The sequence below is a fragment of the Hyperolius riggenbachi genome, chromosome 2, assembly GCF_040937935.1.
Source record: "Hyperolius riggenbachi isolate aHypRig1 chromosome 2, aHypRig1.pri, whole genome shotgun sequence".
In the NCBI taxonomy this organism is placed as follows: domain Eukaryota; kingdom Metazoa; phylum Chordata; class Amphibia; order Anura; family Hyperoliidae; genus Hyperolius; species Hyperolius riggenbachi.
In genome coordinates this window covers 207692158-207713327 of record NC_090647.1, presented here as the reverse complement: position 1 = coordinate 207713327, position 21170 = coordinate 207692158, and the positions used below count along the sequence as shown (strand labels likewise).

Genomic DNA, 21170 nt, shown 5'->3' with positions numbered 1-21170 from the left:
GTGCAGCAGTGGGTTCTTCAACAGACTCATCTGTGCTGCTGCTACGACGGCGATGTTCTCGTTCACAAATAAAATCTGGGTCTCTGTCCACATTGTCCATACCCTCCTCTTCCATCTCCTCAAACTCGTCATATGTCATTGTGGGGGGCCGCCGCCGTGGAGTAGAGCTCCCCAGAACAACCTCTGCGCAGCTCACTCCAACGTCGTCTTCCAGATCTTGTCGGCCGACCTCCTGCAATTGCAACCCCTCCTGCCCAACTTGCTCTGGGATTTGGGTTTCCGAGTCCTCCTCGGACTCGCCTTGTATTTCAGTGCGCGGTGCATTTCCCACAGTTAATGGTTGTGAATCCGGGCACAACATTTCTGGCTGTTCCTCCATTGACCTTTCATAGGTGGAAGTTTGTTGGGCTGGGAATAGCTCCTGCGAATACCCCATTGTGTCCTGAGGTAATTCATAGGACTGGTTATCTGGCAGTTGTGTGCGTGGTGTCGCTGCCGGTTGTGTCAGCTTTGTGCCCACTGGCTCCTTGTACCTGGCTGAGGACTCGGACCTCGTGCGTGATGTGCTGGTGCTGCTTAACCCACTGCTGGACGCTTGAGAGGTCATCCAAGTAATTATCTGGTCCTGTTCTTTTGGATTTGTGAGGGTTGTTGTCCTGGACAACATGGGCGGTATTGAGTGGGTTTTCTTGGGTGCTCCCCTGTGGCCTGTACGTGAACCGTCAGGGGAAACACCTCTTCCCTTGCCCCTTCCTCTTTCACCGGATTTCTTCCTCATTTCACTTATCCTTACAGTACACGCTGACTGGCAGCAGTACAGTGGCAGTACAGAAATGCTATACAGTACCACTATTCCCAGCAGCAACACAGAGCACAATGCTATACAGTGGCGGGTGAGCGGTGTACTACTGTTCCCAGGCCCAGCAGACACAGAGTGGAAGTAAACACAATGCTATATAGTCTGGCTGAGCGGTGTACACAGAGTGGCAGTACACACAATGCTATATAGTCTGGCTAAGCCGTGTACACAGAGTGTCAGAAAACACAATGCTATATATAGCGTGGCTGAGCGAGGTGCACAGTGGCAGTACACACAATGCTATATTAGTCAGGCTAAGCCGTGTACACAGAGTGTCAGAAAACACAATGCTATATATAGCGTGGCTGAGCGAGGTGCACAGTGGCAGTACACACAATGCTTTATAGTAAGGCTGAGCCGTGTACACAGAGTGTCAGTAAACAATGGTATATAGTCTGGCTGAGCGGTGTACACAGAGTGTCAGTAAACAACGGTATATAGTCTGGCTGAGCGGTGTACACAGAGTGGCAGTAAACACAATGCTATATATAGCGTGGCTGAGCGAGGTGCACAGTGGCAGTACACACAATGCTATATAGTCAGGCTAAGCCGTGTACACAGAGTGTCAGAAAACACAATGCTATATATAGCGTGGCTGAGCGAGGTGCACAGTGGCAGTACACACAATGCTATATATATAGCGTGGCTGAGCGAGGTGCACAGTGGCAGTACACACAATGCTATATATAGCGTGGCTGAGCGAGGTGCACCGTGGCAGTACACACAATGCTATATATAGCGTGGCTGAGCGAGGTGCACAGTGGCAGTACACACAATGCTATATTAGTCAGGCTAAGCCGTGTACACAGAGTGTCAGAAAACACAATGCTATATATATAGCGTGGCTGAGCGAGGTGCACAGTGGCAGTACACACAATGCTATATATAGCGTGGCTGAGCGAGGTGCACAGTGGCAGTACACACAATGCTATATATAGCGTGGCTGAGCGAGGTGCACAGTGGCAGTACACACAATGCTATATATAGCGTGGCTGAGCGAGGTGCACAGTGGCAGTACACACAATGCTATATTAGTCAGGCTAAGCCGTGTACACAGAGTGTCAGAAAACACAATGCTATATATATAGCGTGGCTGAGCGAGGTGCACAGTGGCAGTACACACAATGCTATATATAGCGTGGCTGAGCGAGGTGCACAGTGGCAGTACACACAATGCTATATATAGCGTGGCTGAGCGAGGTGCACAGTGGCAGTACACACAATGCTATTTATAGCGTGGCTGAGCGAGGTGCACAGTGGCAGTACACACAATGCTATATTAGTCAGGCTAAGCCGTGTACACAGAGTGTCAGAAAACACAATGCTATATATATAGCGTGGCTAAGCGAGGTGCACAGTGGCAGTACACACAATGCTATATATATAGCGTGGCTGAGCGAGGTGCACAGTGGCAGTACACACAATGCTATATATAGCGTGGCTGAGCGAGGTGCACAGTGGCAGTACACACAATGCTATATTAGTCAGGCTAAGCCGTGTACACAGAGTGTCAGAAAACACAATGCTATATATATAGCGTGGCTGAGCGAGGTACACAGTGGCAGTAAACAATGCTATATATAGTGTGGCTGAGCGAGCGGTGTACTACTGTTCCCAGCAGCGACACACAATGACTGGGGGGGACCCTGGCTAGCGTGGCTGGAGAGCGAACTACCCTGCCTGCCTACCCAAAGCTAAACCCACAGACAAATGGCGGAGATATGACGTGGTTCGGGTATTTATTTACCCGAACCACGTGACCGTTCGGCCAATCAGAGCGCGTTCGGGCCCGAACCACGTGACCCGTTCGGCCAATCACAGCGCTAGCCGAACGTTCGGGGAACGTTCGGCCATGCGCTCTTAGAACACTGTTCGCCCAAAACTGCTGGATTATGGGAAGCCTCTTTTCTTATATTTTAGAAGGAAGCACAGTAGGTTTTTTTTTTTTTTTTTTTTTTTACTTTTAAAGAGGAACTCCAGTGAAAATAATGTAATAAAAAAGTGCTTCATTTTTACAAGAATTATGTATAAATGATTTAGTCAGTGTTTGCCCATTGTAAAATCTTTTAAATTCCTGATTTACATTTTGACATTTATTACATGGTGACATTTTTACTGTTGGCAGGTGATGTAGCTGCTGCATGCTTTTTTAGCAGTTGGAAACAGCTGTAAACAGCTATTTCCCACAATGCAGCAAGGTTCACAGACAGGAAACTGCCAAGAGCACGTACTTTTCTTGTGGGAGGGGTTTCACTACAATATCAGCCATACAGCGCCCCCTGATGGTCTGTTTGTGAAAAGGAATAGATTTCTCATGTACAAGGGGGTATCAGCTACTGATTAGGATAAAGTTTAATTCTTGGTCGGAGTTTCTCTTTAAAGCATTCTTTATATAACCTGTATCAATTTTGCTGGATATCTGTCATACTTTCTCCTCTTTGCAACATAAAAACTGACAGTGATCAGGTCTAAAAGCAACCAGCGCGCACGCACGCACGCACGCACGCACGCACGCACGCACACACACACACACACACACACACACACACACACACACACACACATTTTAAATTAGATCACAGTTCTGCCAAACTGCTCAACTTGTCTGGTCCAATTTTGATTGGTCAATGGTTGGCCAATATTGATACCTCCATGCAGTATGATGGCTTTACTGCAGTTCTGCACAATCTGTTCATAGTTTTGAAAGACAGCTGGACATCATACTACATGGAGGTGGGTAATAAGGTTGGTCATGGTCAGTCAAAGGCCAATCAAAATTTGATATGCGTACTAGGCTTTAGCCTACTGTTCCCCAACTCTGGATGTTATTGAATTACTGATTTCAAGCAGCCTACATAAAGATGTTATCCCTATAAAAATACCTATGGCTGAAGCTGTGACCGTGTGATGTGACCACTGCAGGCCATTACTCTCAGGACAATAACAATGACATTTTTTGCATATATATTGACTTGTAATTTAGCACTTACAAAAAGAAGTAGGAGAACAATATCGGGGTTGTCACAAGCACACGCAACATGCATGGGAGTCCAGAATTCCTCGTCCTGGTGATTTACATTTACTCCTCGGTCAATGAGGATTTCGGCTGCAAAGGCATTATCATACCGCGCACACTGCAAGAAAAAGGATTAAATCTCATAGCTGAAAAGAAAAATTTACATAATACATTTCAAGGGCTGCTTTCAGCTATAATTGACCATGTGCAGAAAGTCATGGCTATTAGGAGGAAGAAAATATTATAATTTGAGGCAAATTACATGCACTAGCACTGGTTATGGATGGCTTGGAAGCAAGGCAAGCATTGTATTTTAGTTAGATTGCAATGATGGTTATTTCTAGGGGTGTGCCACTGCCTCTACAAGCTAACAGGGTGGCAAAAGTAAATGTAAATGTCTGAGTACACACTAATGTGCAGTACATAAAGATCCCTTGAGAAGGCAACATGTTTCATGGAAACCTTAAAGAGAACCTGTACCGAGTAAAATTATTTAAAATAAACACATGAGGTAACTTCAAATGAACATTACATCGTTACCTTGCCATTAGTTCCTCTCAGAAGCTCACCATTTTCTTCTGACAATGATCCCTTCCAGTTCTGACAACATTTTGTCAGAACTGAAATATATCAGTTGCTGTCAGTTATATATCAGTTGCTGTCAGTTACAGCGCAGAGGAGAACTGATGTGTCCATGTTTCTCTATGGCTCAAGTGGGCGATGTTACAGTTTAACTGTGTGCTGACCAGGAAGCTGTTATGGGGTAATGGCTATTTTCAAAATGGAGGACGGAGAATTCCATTGATCACAGTGGACAAACAGGACGCAGGAGAGGAAAAATAGATTAAAGAGTAGACTACACGGGAGGTAAGTATGACCTGTGTATGGTTATTTTGACTTTTAATTTTCAGTTCAGGTTTTCTTTAAAGATGAATGCAGAACTAGGTGAGTATTAATAAAGGGATAATACTGGCACGTAAGCTACAAAGCAAGCAGGGGATGACTCCTAACTACTTGCTGTAATAGACAGAAGAAAATAGCTAATATCATTCACAATTCTATTTATTTATGTTTTCTATTTCTCTATTAACCATTTAAGGACCATACATAAAACCATACCAGGGGATAATCTAAAAAAACAGGCAATTAAAGTGTATCTAAACTTTGGATACCTGTTTTAACTAAAGGGTAAAATAAAAAAATATGTTTAATTATGGACATTTGAATGGGTCTAGCATACCCCTTATCTCTGCCTGGTTGTGAATGATAAGGGGGATGAGCAAAAGGTAAAATAGCTGGTATGTTGTAATCATCTGTTTAGAGAATTATATATGAAAACAAGACTTTGCCAAGTTTTCACACAATGCAAGTCGTAGATTTTGGATTTTTGCCAGTTTACCAATCAAGCAGCCTTCTAGTCCCCAGCCAGCACCCCTTCACCCCTACTTCTGCCTGATGATTCATCTGCACACAAGACAGGATGATGTCATGGAAGTGGGGAGGTAGCATGAAGGGCTGGATAGGCGGGATGAAGAGTGTATGTAAAAGAGCAGCACTCTGTTTGGTTGTAATGTTTGAGGCCTAGTGCACACCAAAAAACGCTAGCACATCCGCAAAACACTAGCTTTTTGAAGCGTTTTTTCTTATTATTATGAAGCATTTTGCTAGCGTTTTGCGGTTTTGTGTAGCGTTTTTTACTTAAAGTGAAGCATTTTTGGTAGCGTTTTTGTGTAGCAGACTACAGGTAATGTTACAGTAAAGCTGTTACTGAACAGCTACTGTAACAAAAATGCCTGGAAAACCACTCTTATCTGGCGTTTTATGAAGTGTTTTGCGTTTTTCCTATACTTAACATTGGAGGCAGAAACGCCTCCGAAATCCAAAAAATGCTGCAGCCTGGGAGTATGCGTTTCTGCAAAACGCCTCCCGCTCTGGTGTGCACCAGCCCATTGAAATACATTACCCAAGCGTTTCCACATCCGCAAGCGGTTCTAAAAACGCTACCAAAACCGCTCGGTGTGCACTAGGCCTGAGTGAGCGGGCAGGGAAGAGGTGCTGGCAGGGGATAAGGAGGCCCAGTCAGCACTGACTGACCTCAGCTAACTTCTCACAATGTGGTTTGGCAAGTGAACCTGCAAGCAAGGCTTTGGGGACACACACATTTGCAAACCAGCCGGTCCAGTTGTGAACACAGGTTCCAGTATCTACATTACTGTGAACCTAGCAACACTATATAGAAATAGTATCACCTTGGCCAAAATATATCCTTTAGTGGCATAAATACCCAGTATGAATCAACATTTACCTTTGTGATGTATATCAGCACTGCATAATATGTTGGCGCTTTATAAATACAATAAATAAATAAAATATCTCATTTGCACCTCAAAGCAACTTGGTATACATAATTTCTATGCAATATATTTCTTTTTTTCCAAAATACTCACCAGATGAAGCAGGCAGCCCCCAGAAACGGTAAGTGTATGAGGATCAGCACCATCCTTAAGTAACTGCAACACTGGAAAGTTACAAACACAAAGCATAATACTTGTGATAAACCTATAGTAAATTTAACATCCAGCAATGACAGATATGAAAAGTTAGCGCTATTTCAGGACAGTCTGATGGCACAGCTAAAAGTTAATTCTATTAAAGTTAACCTGAGGTGAAAATAAACTGCTGAGATACTGTAAACAATTGTATATACCCTCCTACTCTCAAAAAATACTTTTTTCTTTTAAGGTATCTTACCCTGCACTCTGCCAGGCAAGAGTACTGTGGCTGTAATTCCTTATCAGTGAGGGTAACCCTATAATTTGACTAGGTCCCGACTAGAGAGTAACTGTCTTAATTGCAGACAAAATATTTACCATAGCTCTTTCAGGTAGAAAAATAAGAAAAGAAACACAGCTGAGGTTATTTGCATGCTTGGTACTGTACACTGTCAGGGGAGCCTGCTGCAGGACAATCACACCTCACCATTTAGTCTTTTAATCACCCTGTGGCCTAGAGCGCCAATAGGGTGATTTGTTTAGCTCCGCCCCGTGCTGGACAGGAAGTACACAACTGAATTTTGAACGATTGGCGCAAGCTCGGCTACCACAACAATCCAAATAGATACATTCAATTTTCCCAATAGTGGTCCTTTAATGAATCTTTTTTTGCCTGGAGTCAAAAGGATGGAGACATGGCCTAAATGACTTATTTACTGCCCTGTGTACAATAAACAGGTTATCATACAGGTATGCTTAAAGAGGAACTCCAGTGAAAATAATGTAATAAAAAAGTGCTTCATTTTTACAATAATTCTGTATAAATGATTTAGTCAGTGTTTGCTCATTGTAAAATCTTTCCTCTCCCAGATTTACATTCTGACATTTATCACATGGTGACATTTTTACTGTGGGCAGGTTATGTAGCTGCTCCTAGCTGTTTTGGCTGTTACAGACAGCTGTAAACAGCCATTTCCTGTCTGTGAACATTGTTACATTGTGGCAGTTTGCCCAGAGTACCGCGGTACCAGAGTTTCTTGTGGGAGGTGTTTCATCACAAAATGAGTCATACAGTGCCCCCTGATGGTCTGTTTGTGAAATGCAATAGATTTGTCATGTAAAAGGGGGTATCAGCTACTGATTGGGACAAAGTTCAATTCTTGGTCGGAGTTTCTCTTTAATTATATCTCACAAAGTGAAACATTATGCAGAAGCTTAAATCAATCAGTCATAAAATCATTCTAATTAATTCATACTGAAGTATGGTCTTGTGTATTGTAGCTCTCAAACCATGAGGCTCTCTGTATCATATATAATATAGCAAGTAAAGTCCACATATTACTTACCTTCTTTATCATCATGGTGGATTATTGCATCTTGTATTTTATCGGAGAGGTGGAAATTAACTTTGTAGTTTTTTCTTTGTCTGCTTTTTTTCTTATATCCATCTTGCTTTTGCAATGCCTTTTCTCGCTCATAATAGGCCTTGATTTGGTCACAGCGCATACGCCTTACCAGACGCTGGCGCTGGCCCAGAGGAAGGGACTCCAGCAAGCACTGGTCAATTTCCATGTCATGTGATCGAAACACATTACAAAGCTGGAAACAGCCTGTTAGAGAGAACAAATGAACAAGACTCACTAGGTTTCCAAGGTCTGAACATGAGATAGACAGCAGTTCACATTGCATCCTTCTGTATATTAGGCCCCTTTTACACTTACTGTGTCACTGCATACCACGGTGCTTGTGGTGCGGTGGGTCACCACATGGTAACCAGCCAAATTCTGCATATATACCAGAAGTGAGGCATACTTTCAATGGAAAGTATGTTTCACACATTTTTTTTTGCTTCCACACTGCGACCTTAAAAACCTTGAAGGGGCCTTAGAGACATCAAAATGTTAACTATTGGTGTGCTTGTAGGATTTTTAGGATTCTTTTGTAGTTAAAGCAACAGGGACAGCCATACTATCACAGGAAACAAAACATATATATAAGTAGATAAATACTTGTTCTACTTACATAACAGATGTATTGTACTGTCCATGTTTTGATTTCAGTGAATTTTAAATAGTAAACAAAGAGAAAACCGAACCTGACATTTTCCATTTTTACTTCTTCTGACTGAAGCTAATCCTGATGAAATTTTCTCCCTTACTCTTTTTTTCTCCTAGAAATTACACTGTTATACCTAGTTTGCTTTGTAAACAAATGAACACAGCATGGATCCTATTTCAGCAGCTTCTGCAGAGGGATGCGGTGTACTTCCCTTCCCTTGTCACACTCAGCTGCCGTCAGCCAATCAGAGAGGAGCAGAAAGGTGGGAGGGGAGATAACAAGCTTCCCTATCCTCAGCAGTGTACCAGAATAGAGCCAGACTGACTGAAATAAGACTCATTACAGTAGAAACATTTATGATTACATTAGAATGCTTGCAATGCAGACTACATGTAGACTACATAATAAACACAGAGCAGTGGGTGAATGGAATTTGATTTTGTGGCTGACAATCCTGCTTTAAAATCCAGTGCATTGGAAAGCCTAAAGAACACATGTAGGAATGGCTACCTTTTCGTATAGTACTACAGAAGTATTCCTAATGTACCCTCCCATGTTTCAACAAGGCAGAGAGCAGCAAGGTTAGATTTTCCTTACAGTGGCACCAGCCAGCCATGCAGCTATTTAGTCAAAAGCTAGCCTAGAAAAATAATTTTACATCTATGTCAGGCTCCAACCTGCTGAGTTAATGAAAACAGCTGGGCAAGTGTTTCACTGTTTCCTGTGAAGATCTCCCAGAAGGGGCTCCCCTTTGTGCTGTTACACAATAGGGTCAGAAATGGGGGCAATATTTTTAATTATCCAGAAAAATCTTTCTAAAGGCTGGTAGTGAACAAAGTGAATGTGTAGTATGAATACTTTTATGGCATTAAAGGCTTGTAATAGCACTACGATATCTCCTGACACTGCGGTATTAGATTTGTCTGCCAGTGCTATTTATAAAAAAATGTATAATCATCTGCTTTCCGTTTACAGTTCAGTGTAGGGAGATCATTTTCAAATACCAAAGTCCATGTTTGATCTGCCTATCTACAAACTTTCGTTATGTATCTCCAAATAGTTGGTGAGGTTTTTTTTTCCTAAAAAAAGTTACTAAAAAAAAATCTCCATTTCTGTTTGAGAAACATGGGGTTAAATGAGCAAAGCAGCAACAGAACAGGAATCACACGCTTTAAAAAGATTGTGCTTGTTGGGTGATCCCCTCATTCTCTAATCAGATACCAAATCCCAAATCATAAGTTATCCAAAACATCTAAATATACAGTCATTTGCAAAAGTATTTGGCCCCCTTGAAGTTTTCCACATTTTGGCATATTACTGCCACAAACATGAATCAATTTTATTGGCATTCCACGTGAAAGACTAATACAAAGTGGTGTACAAGTGAGAAGTAGAACGAAAATCATACATGATTCCAAACATTTTTTACAAATAAATAACTGCAAAGTGGGGTGTGCGTAATTATTCAGCCCCCTGAGTCAATACTTTGTAGAACCACCTTTTGCTGCAATTACAGCTGCCAGTCTTTTAGGGGATGTCTCTGCCAGCTTTGCACATCTAGAGACTGAAATCCTTGCCCATTCTTCTTTGCAAAACAGCTTCAGCTCCCTCAGATTAGATGGACAGTGTTTGTGAACAGCAGTTTTCAGATCTTGCCACAGATTCTCGATTAGATTTAGATCTGGACTTTGACTGGGCCATTCTAACGCATGGATATGTTTTGTTTTAAACCATGCCATTGTTGCCCTGGCTTTATGTTTAGGGTCATTGTCCTGCTGGAAGGTGAACCTCCGCCCCAGTCTCAAGTCTTTTTCAGACTCCAAGAGGTTTTCTTCCAAGATTGCCCTGTATTTGGCTCCATCCATCTTCCCATCAACTCTGACCAGCTTCCCTGTCCCTGCTGAAGAGAAGCACCCCCAGAGCATGATTCTGCCACCACCATATTTGACAGTGGGGATGGTGTGTTCAGAGTGATGTGCAGTATTAGTTTTCCACAACACATAGCGTTTTGCATTTTGGCCAAAAAGTTCAATTTTAGTCTCATCTGACCAGAGCACCTTCTTCCACATGGTTGCTGTGTCCCCCACATGGCTTGTGGCAAACTGCAAATGGGACTTCTTATGCTTTTCTGTTAACAATGGCTTTCTTCTTGCCACTCTTCCATAAAGGCCAACTTTGTGCAGTGCACAACTAATAATTGTCCTATGGACAGATTCTCCCACCTGAGCTGTAGATCTCTGCAGCTCCGTCCAGAGTCACCGTGGGCCTCGACTGCATTTTTGATCAGTGCTCTTCTTGTTCGGCCTGTGAGTTTAGGTGAACGGCCTTGTTTTGGTAGGTTTACAGTTGTGCCGTACTCCTTCCATTTCTGAATGATCGCTTGAACAGTGCTCTGTGGGATGTTCAAGGCTTTGGAAATCTTTTTGTAGCCTAAGCCTGCTTTAAATTTCTCAATAACTTTATCCCTGGCCTGTCTGGTATGTACTTTGGACTTCATGGTGTTGTTGCTCCCATATATTCTCAATATTCTCTTAGACAACCTCTAAAGCCATCGCAGAGCAGCTGTATTTGTACTGACATTAGATTACACACAGGTGCACTCTATTTAGTCATTAGCACTCATCAGGCAACTGACTGCACTCAGATCAAAGGGGGCTGAATAATTACGCACACCCCACTTTGCAGTTATTTATTTGTAAAAAAATGTTTGGAATCATGTATGATTTTCGTTCTACTTCTCACGTGTACACCACTTTGTATTGGTCTTTCACGTGGAATGCCAATAAAATTGATTAATGTTTGTGGCAGTAATATGACAAAATGTGGAAAACTTCAAAGGGGCCGAATACTTTTGCAAACCACTGTAGAATGAATGGAAAGTGAAGACAATGAAGCCAGAATGAGCAGTGGAGTAGAAACAGGGGATGCAAGGGTTACAGTCACACCAGGGCCCTGCACTTTAGGGTCCCTCTAGTTGCAGCAGTAGCTCTTTTTTAGTGCTATAGTGGTAATGATCACCTCTATATTTATATGGAACAGTGGTTATTAACAAAGGCATTCATATTTGTCTGTTCATGCCTCTCTCACATAGTGGCTGTCTGTAGAGAGATTATTTTGGTGGTGTGTCATATAACACAGTGTTGGGGAAGGTGGAGGGCAGTGTAAAATAAGTGGTGGGGCCCATGTCTCTATAGCTACACCACTAAGAATGAGACTGCACTGAACAGTCAGTTACATTTTATTTTAACAAAACTGAGTAAGGCCTCTTTCATATGAGCAGCTGAAGGCTGTGAATTCACCGCCTGTCAACTGCTCTTGTGCACCGGCCCGGTGCTGGGGGGCGGCCTTCCCCATAGAATCACATCTGAGCGCAGTTGCCTCTGTGCTCAGATGTGACATGTCATGATTCTCTGCTGCATAGTAATGCCCCTGCTTGTCAAGCACTGGCACACGTTGTGTTACAAACGCTACCCATTTTAACTATACCCAAATGGCGCTCGTGGGTGGTAGACGGCAAGTTGAACTGCACAACAAGTGCACAGTTTAGTCTCCCATCTAAAAGAAGCTTCACTGGAAGTGTTGTTGGACTTCTAAAATCTATGTCAAATCTCAGATTGGGTACATTTCTGCTATTTTTCACAGTGACACCTGCACTCACACTCAACAGATTAGGTAACAGTACACTGCAGAAAAATACAGCTACATGATTATGCTAACTTAGTGACAAATAAAGTATGACCTTTCAGCTTATTAGCACACCCGCCATTGCCCTACTTAGATAGAGATCACTTCTGCACTAATGATATTTTCACTTGTAACCCAGGAGACAATTAGCAATCACATGGTGATACACAGCTGGAACCATGACCAATTACGTTATAAAATACATTATAAATGCACAGAAATATAAAACAAATCTAAAAAGAATAACAATGTTGGTGCTATGAAATACTAGAAGTGTGCGTGTGTGTATGTGTGAGTGTATATATATATATATATATATATATATATTATATATATACACACACAGTATGCATATACGTGTGTGTGTCTATGTATGTGAGTGTGTGTGTCCGTGTGTGTGGTGTGTGTGTGCGTGCATGTATACATATACATTATAATACATATATATATATATATATATATATATATATGTATACATATATATATATATATATATATATATATATATATGTATACACATATATATATATATATATATATGTATACATATATGTGAGTATGTGTGGTGTGTGTGTGTGTGTGTGTGTGTGTGTGTGCGTGCATGTATACATATACATTATAATACATATATATATATATATATATATATATATATATGTATACATATATGTGAGTATGTGTGTGTGTGTGTGTGTGTGTGTGTGTGTGTGGTGTGTGTGTGCGTGCATGTATACATATACATTATAATACATATATATATATATATATATATATGTATACATATATATATATATATATATATATGTATACATATATATATATATATATATATATATATATGTATACATATATATATATATATATATATATGTATACATATATGTGAGTATGTGTGGTGTGTGTGTGTGGTGTGTGGTGTGTGGTGTGTGGTGTGTGTGTGGTGTGTGTGTGGTGTGTGTGTGTGTGTGTGCGTGTGTGTGTGCGCATGCAATAATGAGATGGAGGGAGAGGGAGAGAGAGTGCCCATGAATGCAAATTGAAGGGCTACTATTGCTAAAAACTTTAACATTTAAGATGCAAGTGTATGCAAATGTATAAAATGTACATTTCTCCCAGAGTAAAATGCACTATGTGTTACTTTTTCCTATGTTGCTGTTGCTTACAATAGGTAGTAAAAATCTGACGGATATGACAGATTTTGGACTAGTCCAAGTCTTCGTGGGGATTCTCATTATTTACTTTATTCTTTTAAAAAGCACTCTATTGAATAAATTTATGCAAAGATGCTGGCCAGTCTCCCTATTTTGGCACTTGGACTGAGCAACAGTCATTTAGTTCAGTAAGTGCAAAACCAGCCCGATCTGTCAGATTTTTTACAACCTATTGTAAGTGATAGCAACATAGGAAAAAACACACAAACATTTATAAGGGATTTTATTGTGGGCAAAATGTACATTGTATACTCATGCATTTTAAAAGAGTTTTGCTCACTTGGGGACGTCCTGGGGCAATGCAGCCATCTTGTGCCCACGCAGACTCGCTCGGATCCTCCTGTCTCCCACCGGCAGCTACTTTCACTTTCACCGATAGGCCCGGCCATGCGACTGATACCTCGCGTTCCTGGCCGCAATAGCGCCCTCTATACTACTAATGCGGCCGGGAACGAGAAGAATCACTCGAGTTCCCATGCCTGTCGGCGAAAGCGGAAGTGGCTGCCGCCAGGGACAGGAGGATCCGAGCAAGTCTGCGATGGCTATAGATTGGCTATAGATTGGATCACTGATGGTGAAATAATCAATGTCATAAGACATTTTATTTCTGATTACACTTCTCTGATCAATTGGACGATTCTTCGTAAAAAATTGTATGGTTAGTGGGCACCTTTAGATTATTTTGGCTAGGGATTTGATTTGGAAAGTAGCCTTCTTTTAAGTAATATTAAGCTGCATACTTATCAGCCTTGTACATTTTTTTTTGCAAGCAACCTCTGTTTGTTATTTAGGGATATTTAGAGCCACTTTCCAAAAACATTGTTGAAGTTATGGGTTACCTAACTCTTACAGATAAAGCATTGTCAAATTGTATGCAGTAATCATAATCGGCAAATATAACAGTAAGACTGTATTAGCAGCAACACTGCATTGCTCATTTTATTAGAGCTAAAAAAAGAAAACTATTTCTGCTCCACTCTTCTGTTTAAAGAAATGAGGAATACATGAAAACTTGGCTCTATGCCAAGCTGGTATGTGTTGCGTTATAGAAATATTCATAGTGTCGATAAGCAGTAAAGCACTACCGCACTCTAATGTGCTTCACTGTACTGACTGTAAAGAGAAGCTGAATTCCCATCTGGGGTAACTATTTCTGATCCAGATATTGGTATAAACCAGAGATGGGATAAATTCCAAATTTTCTCAAATTGGTATCCAAATCCTAAAAGGTTCTTGAATTTGTTTAACATCTCGAATCTCGCATTTATGTATCCTTTATATAAAAAAAGTTTCCCACCTGTGTTAGATTATCTATATCCTTGGACAGTTAATGCCCCTGCCCCCCTTCATTATATAGTACCACTATCCCTTTGCAATGAAGTATACAATGTATCAGTCTCCAGCATCTCAAGAGGAGTATATTTGAAAAAAGGCGCCCGGTAAAAAAGGGCACAGGTGGTAAAAAAGCCAATACTAGAATATCTGTACATTTGAGGACATTCTACCTCTCCCAACCAAGTCCAAGCAGCTGCAGCCCAGAGCTCCGGCTTCCAACTGCAGCTGCAGCTCTCCTTTCCAAGGGCTCGGGCATTCCGCTTCTGCCTTCCACGCCGCCACCCACCATTCCTGGTCCTGCGTATACCACTATAGCTGCTAATTTCATACCGGCTTATAGCGATGCCCAAATTAAATTAACAGGCACATCTTGCATCGTTGTTACCTGCTCCTTCTTTCGCTGGGCAGTCTCTAGGCTTAAAGCAGACAAGAGTTCACAACTTTCTCTTTGCTCTAATAGATACTTAACAGATTAACCCATTCAGGTTCCGTCGTTTTCACGTGAGAAAAGTTCACCTCCCATTCATTAGCCTATAACTTTATCACTACTTATCACAATGCACTGATCTATATCTTGTTTTTTCCGCCACCAATTAGGCTTTCTTTGGGGGGTACATTTTGCTAAGAGCCACTTTACTGTAAATGCATTTTAACAGGAAGAATAAGAAAAAAATGGAAAAATTCATTATTTCTCAGTTTTCAGCCATTATAGTTTTAAAATAATACATGCCTTCATAATTAAAACTCGCGTATTGTATTTGTCCATATGTCCCGGTTATTACACCGTTAAAATTATGTCCCTATCACAATGTATGGCGACAATATTTTATTTGGAAATAAAGGTGCATTTTTTCCATTTTGCATCTATCACTATTTACAAGTTTAAAATAAAAAATATATAGAAATATTTCATCTTTACATTGATATTTAAAAAGTTTAGACCCTTGGGTAAATATTTACATGTTTTTTTTTTTTATTGTAATGGTTTGTTTTTTTTATACTAAACATTTTATTTGGGTACTTTTGGGAGGGTGGGAGGTAAACAATAGATTTATAATGTAAATGTGTGTTAATTCTTTTTGTTTTGTTTTTTTCAGGTGTAGTATTACTTTTTGGCCACAAGATGGCGGCCATGAGTTTGTTTACATGACGTCACTCTAAGCGTAGCACGCGCTTAGAGTGACGCATCGGGAAGGAGACGGCCAGAAAAAGCTCAGCTTCCGAGAGAGGCTGTCGCTTTTTCAGCGGGGGAGAGGAATCAATGATCGGGCTCCATAGCCCGATACATTGATTCCTTGGCTACCGAATCCGCGGCCGGGAGTGCGCGTGCACGGGCACGATCGGCCGCGGGGGCGCGCGGTAGCGCGCATGGTTCCTGGACGTAGAAACTACGTCCAGGAACCAAAATAGGTTAATAACCTTTAAAGAAAAAAATAACATTTCTTTGTTACAGCTAATACTAATCCTGCAATACAACAGCAGTGTGTCTACTTCCTGCTTTCATGGAAGCAGACATATTGTTATCATCCTGTGTTTACCAATTAGTTGCTCTGCCAAAGCAGCAACTTCACTTAGCTGTGATCAAATTACAACCTGTGATTAGTCACAGATGAGGGGGGATTAAATAAACTCTCTCAATACATACAGTGTGCATTTCTCCTTGCGGTCTTGTGCAAGAGTTCAGGTCCACTTTAATAGCTTTCAGTGCAAAATTGGAAAAATCTCCACTTCCTTGCAGACTGTGGCACACTCTTGTGATGCGGCAGCTAGAGGTATTCCCCCAGTAGTTGGTAGCCAGACAACCAGAGGGAGCCCCCAGTACATGTATCCAGATGTGTCCCCCAGTATAAATAGCCTAGTAGCTCTGGGCCCCAGTGTGAGTTTTACATTGGGACCCCTTAAGTGCTCTATACATAATGCATATGAAGCACCAAAACTGGCCAAGGACAGCTGTAGAGAGGTGTAAGCTGGGGGAAAAGAACAGTCCATTAATGGTTACAAATAATCAGGGCACACATAGGTGATCATTACCAGCTTAGCACCAATAAAGATAAAGTAAAGTGGTTGAAGGAGAACCCCTTACTGAGCCCCTCTGGTCCAGGGGCCCTGGTGCGGTAGCTACCTTTGCAACCCTTATTGCTATGCCACTGAAGTAGCCAGAGAGCCCTCCAGTATAGGTAGCCAGAAATCCCCTACCAGTATAAATAGCCCCCCCCCCCCAAAAAAAAAAAACAGGATTGGTAGCCAGAGAGCCCCCCATCCCAGTATGTGTAGCCAGGCATCCCTCTAGTATAGGTAGCAAGAGACTCCTCCCCTGTATAGGTAGCTAGAGAGACCCTAAGTATAGGTAGCCAGAGAGCTCCCCAGTATAGTTAGCCAGAGAGCCCCGAATCAGTATAGGTTGCAAGGAAGCCTCCCAGTGTAGGATGCCAGAGACACCCCATATAGGTATTCATAGAGCCCCCCAGTACAGGTAGCCAGAGAGCCCCTCCAGTGCAGGTAGTCAGAGATTACCCCTTATAAGCAGCCTGAGAGCCCCCTCAGTGTATGTAGCCAGAGAGCCCCCCCCCCCCCCCAGTATTGGTATCCAAAGAGCCCCCCAGTATAGGTAGACAGCCCCTCAGTATAGGTCACTCCCCTAGTGTAGGTAGCCAGAGAGCCCCCCAGTAGGTAGACAGCCCCTCGGTATAGGTAGCTCCCTTAGTGTAGGTAGCCAGACAGCCCCCCAATATAGATAGTCAGAAGCCCCATCCCAGTAAATGAGAGGGTGACCCACCCGCCCTCCACCATCAACATATGAAGAGTGAATAGCTGAAGGGTGAAGTAATTAACTCTCTGGGATCCACACGTTGTGCTTCCGGTAGAATTAGAATCTTTGAATCCCGAATCTTTGTAACGATTTGGGGATTTGAGAGTGACGGATTTGCTGTCCCATCTCTAGTAACTCTTCCTCTTGAATCACTTATTTATATGAAGGGACAAAGTCATATCATATACAGCAGGCAGGATTCTCAAGTGCCTTTTAAAAAAAAATCCAACTTTCAGCCCTGAAAATGGTCTCACACAAAATACATGAGTGCAGCACGTTAAAAAAAAAACAAATCAGCCCTCAAAATAAACACAAAATGTCACAAAAGTTAATTCTGACAGTCTTCATTCTTCTTTATTCTTTAACCTTTTGGCAGTCATTTTGTTTTTTTCCAACGTGCGTTGCAGCACCACTTTGTTTTAACGCCCCCCCAGTGTGCCTCCCCCAGCAGGCTATAATGCAGAGTGGGTGCAGGAAGTGCTTTCATATTTACCCGTCCAGACACTGGATCAGCTTTCCTCAGAAGCGGGTGCTATCACCACCCCTCTTCCACCACCGAGTGGAGCTGCAATGCTGACACCATTTTCTAGGTCATGATCACATATCATGTGATCGAAACCCAGAAGAAGATGTCACAATTACAGCATCTGCTGCAGGGAAGAGAAAAGGAAGAGGAGAGCTGATCCAGGGTGCAGACAAGTAAATATGAAAGCGCTCCCTGCCCCACTCTCTGCATAGCCTGCATTAGGCATTCCAAGATTTGCAGTTCTCCGTTGCCCTGCAACAAGTTGTCTACAAGAAGACAACTCAGATGCGGCTGCTAATAGGTTAAGGCCTCTTTCACAGTGGGACGTTGCGTTTGATGCGACGTTGAGGTCGCATACCGTGCCCCTATTGCAATACATTGAAATACTATAACTTGGACGTTATAGTACATTCTTTAGCCCTGCGTTTGGTGCGCCGTTTTCGTCACACAGTGATGGAATGAAAACGGCGCATGCGTTACATTAAAAAAAAAAAAAAAACATTACTGAGCATGTGCAACACACACAACGCAGCAGATTTATTGCTAAACGCACAGCATGCAGCACTCTCTAAATATTGCTACACGTTACACACAACGCAACGTATGCACTGTGAATGTTGCACAGACTTAATATTGCTGTGCGTTAGTTCACGTTAAAACATTTACTAACGTGCGACTTTAACGTCGCACTGTGAAAGAGGCCTAAAGGACCACTATCACAAAAGAAACATTTGAAATTTAAAATACATGTGTCATCACTCCTCCCCTCTCCACTGAACAGTACATCCCTCAACTATATCTGAACAGAACGTGTGTACAGCACTCATCCTCTGAAATGTCACCTGATGATCAATCCATGAACATTAAGGGTGACATTAATTGTGCATGTGTATGAGAATTAACAACTGGGGTAACCATACTGGGCTCTGCCTCTGACACAGGAGATCTGGGTTTGAATCTCATCTCTGCTCTTCCAGTTCAGTAAGCAGGTAGCACCTATCATTGCTACTGCCTTATGAGCATGCCCTAGTGGCTGCAACTCAAGCGGTTTGAGTCCGCCAGGAGAAAAGCCCCTTATAAATGTTATTTGTCTTAGCTAACAGCAACAACCATCATGTAGGCAGATAATGGGCAAATTGCAGGAACATATAATGACATGTTGTGCTAAACAGCATACACTGAAGCCAGGAAATAGTCATGCAAACAACTACAGTAGTTCTATAAACAATGTTACAATGTCTATATAAAAGGAAGTCATCCATTGTATTTATGTCAAATGGTGGTCCCATTAGCTACCACCATTTGTTACAGATTTTTGCGTATATATATATATATATATATATATATATATATATATATATAGCACAATAGTGTTGGCTGAATGACTCAGGACAAGTCTATAAACTCTGCCACCAACTGGGAAAATTGAGCCTCTGACATAATAAAAATACAAGTAAAATGAAATGACTACATTCTGGTAACGAATGATTTCACAGCAAAGGCAGAATTACCAATGTCCTCTGAGCAAGAAGCACTTAATGATAACTGTGAGGCTAGTTTCTGTGTCCTCTGTATTGTCTGTGACCTCTCTGTCAAATGGCAATATCTGAGTTCCTATCTATTTGTCTTAGTAGTGATTAGCTTCCTCTAATTTCTTTATTATATATTATTTCTCTTTTTAATATTCTGTTTAGGGAAATGTATTATGCGTGTTGGATCATTTTTGTTTGCTAAATATACTATATCAGTGCTACTGATGTATAAATGACTGACACACTAAGCACTTTTTCTAGAGGAGTTCAGATCTTAGTATATGAATTATTTGGTGTTTTATTAATTTGCAGGCAGTATATCTTTACTGCTTAAACTTATTTGTGAGAAACTCATATTCTTTTTTTTTTTTTTTTTTGTATGATTTTACTTGACCTGATGAGAGTTGGAAATTTGTATTTATGAATTTTGAATTGATATAGCACTGACATCTTCCCACATCTTCCCTCAGAGGGGCTTACAATCTAGGGTGAAGCTGGCATATATTATTATTGTTATTGATTTATAAAGCGCCAACATATTCCGTGGCGCTGTACAAAGTAAGAAACAAACATGGGGTACATAATAATACAGACAATGGTGTACACTAATATACAAGATACATAATTAGTGACAAAATACAAAGAATGATACAAAATACAAAATATAGAATTGGTAATGACAGTGATAAAATTAACATGCTGAATAAAATGTATAATGATTTCCAAGACACAAAAGGGGGAGAGAGCCCTGCCCTTGCGAGTTTACAATCTAAATATATAATCTAATATATAAACCTCCATCCTATTCCGAGAGTAGACTGACAGTCCCTGGGCACCTCTGCTAGCATGAGAATTACAGTTATGCCAAGCACTGACAGAGGCAGCCAGTTGCAAACGTGACCACTAGTGTAGTGCTGCCAATGACTGATTTAGGGCACCTTAGTAAGTGTTTGGGACATGCACCACAAATCAATTAGGCTAGATGCACCACTGTATTCAACCATTTAAATGTAACTTTTACCCAAAGCTTTTTATATTTTATGAGGGAAAATAAATATTAGCAGCTTTCATGTGTGAATATAATCTGACATTATACATTGCAATGCATAAGCTTTCTATAGAAATCTGCTTTACTCATGAAAAGGTACATGAGGAATATAGCACCCTGTATTATTTACAGTATAAACCCTTAGCCTTCCCCTATTTTTGTTTTAAAGCTACATGCCAGTGCCAGCTATGGTTGTATTGTGTTTATTTAATGTCTTGCCCAATTGTACTAAAGTCCACATTAGTCAGTAAGGATTGCCACTGAGGTGCAAATAAATTTGAGATACTTGAGAATTTTGCTATTTATTACGATACAGATTTACACTAATTATGAAAATCTATGCAGCTTGTAAATGGACTAATCAAATCCTACAGAGGAAGCATTTGATTGGTCCATTTTCAAGTTGCATAGATTGTGAGTAACATTTGCATAATTCTGCATCAACTTGGCATTATTTGCATGTCTCAATCCAAGTAGTAAGATGGTAATAACCCCAAGCATTGAACTAAAAACACATTTAGCCGTCCTGGGCCTATCAATGCAGAAAGAAGTAATGCCTAAAAACAACCACAGCAGCCATAGCCAGAAAATCAGCTGTAC

General features: G+C 41.3%; 1 protein-coding gene across 4 annotated transcripts in view; it reads right to left on the bottom strand.

Moving 5' to 3' along the window:
- Nucleotides 1-21170, bottom strand: part of MYO16 (myosin XVI) — a 490337-nt gene that overhangs the window by 363958 nt on the left and 105209 nt on the right. For all 4 annotated transcript variants that reach the window (XM_068268029.1, XM_068268033.1, XM_068268031.1 and 1 more), the window contains exons 2-4: nt 7714-7977; nt 6323-6393; nt 3850-3993 (exon numbers count right to left, since the gene is read on the bottom strand). In XM_068268029.1, coding sequence (XP_068124130.1) covers nt 3850-3993; nt 6323-6393; nt 7714-7977 — 479 coding nt within the window. The remainder of the gene's footprint in view (nt 1-3849; nt 3994-6322; nt 6394-7713; nt 7978-21170) is intronic.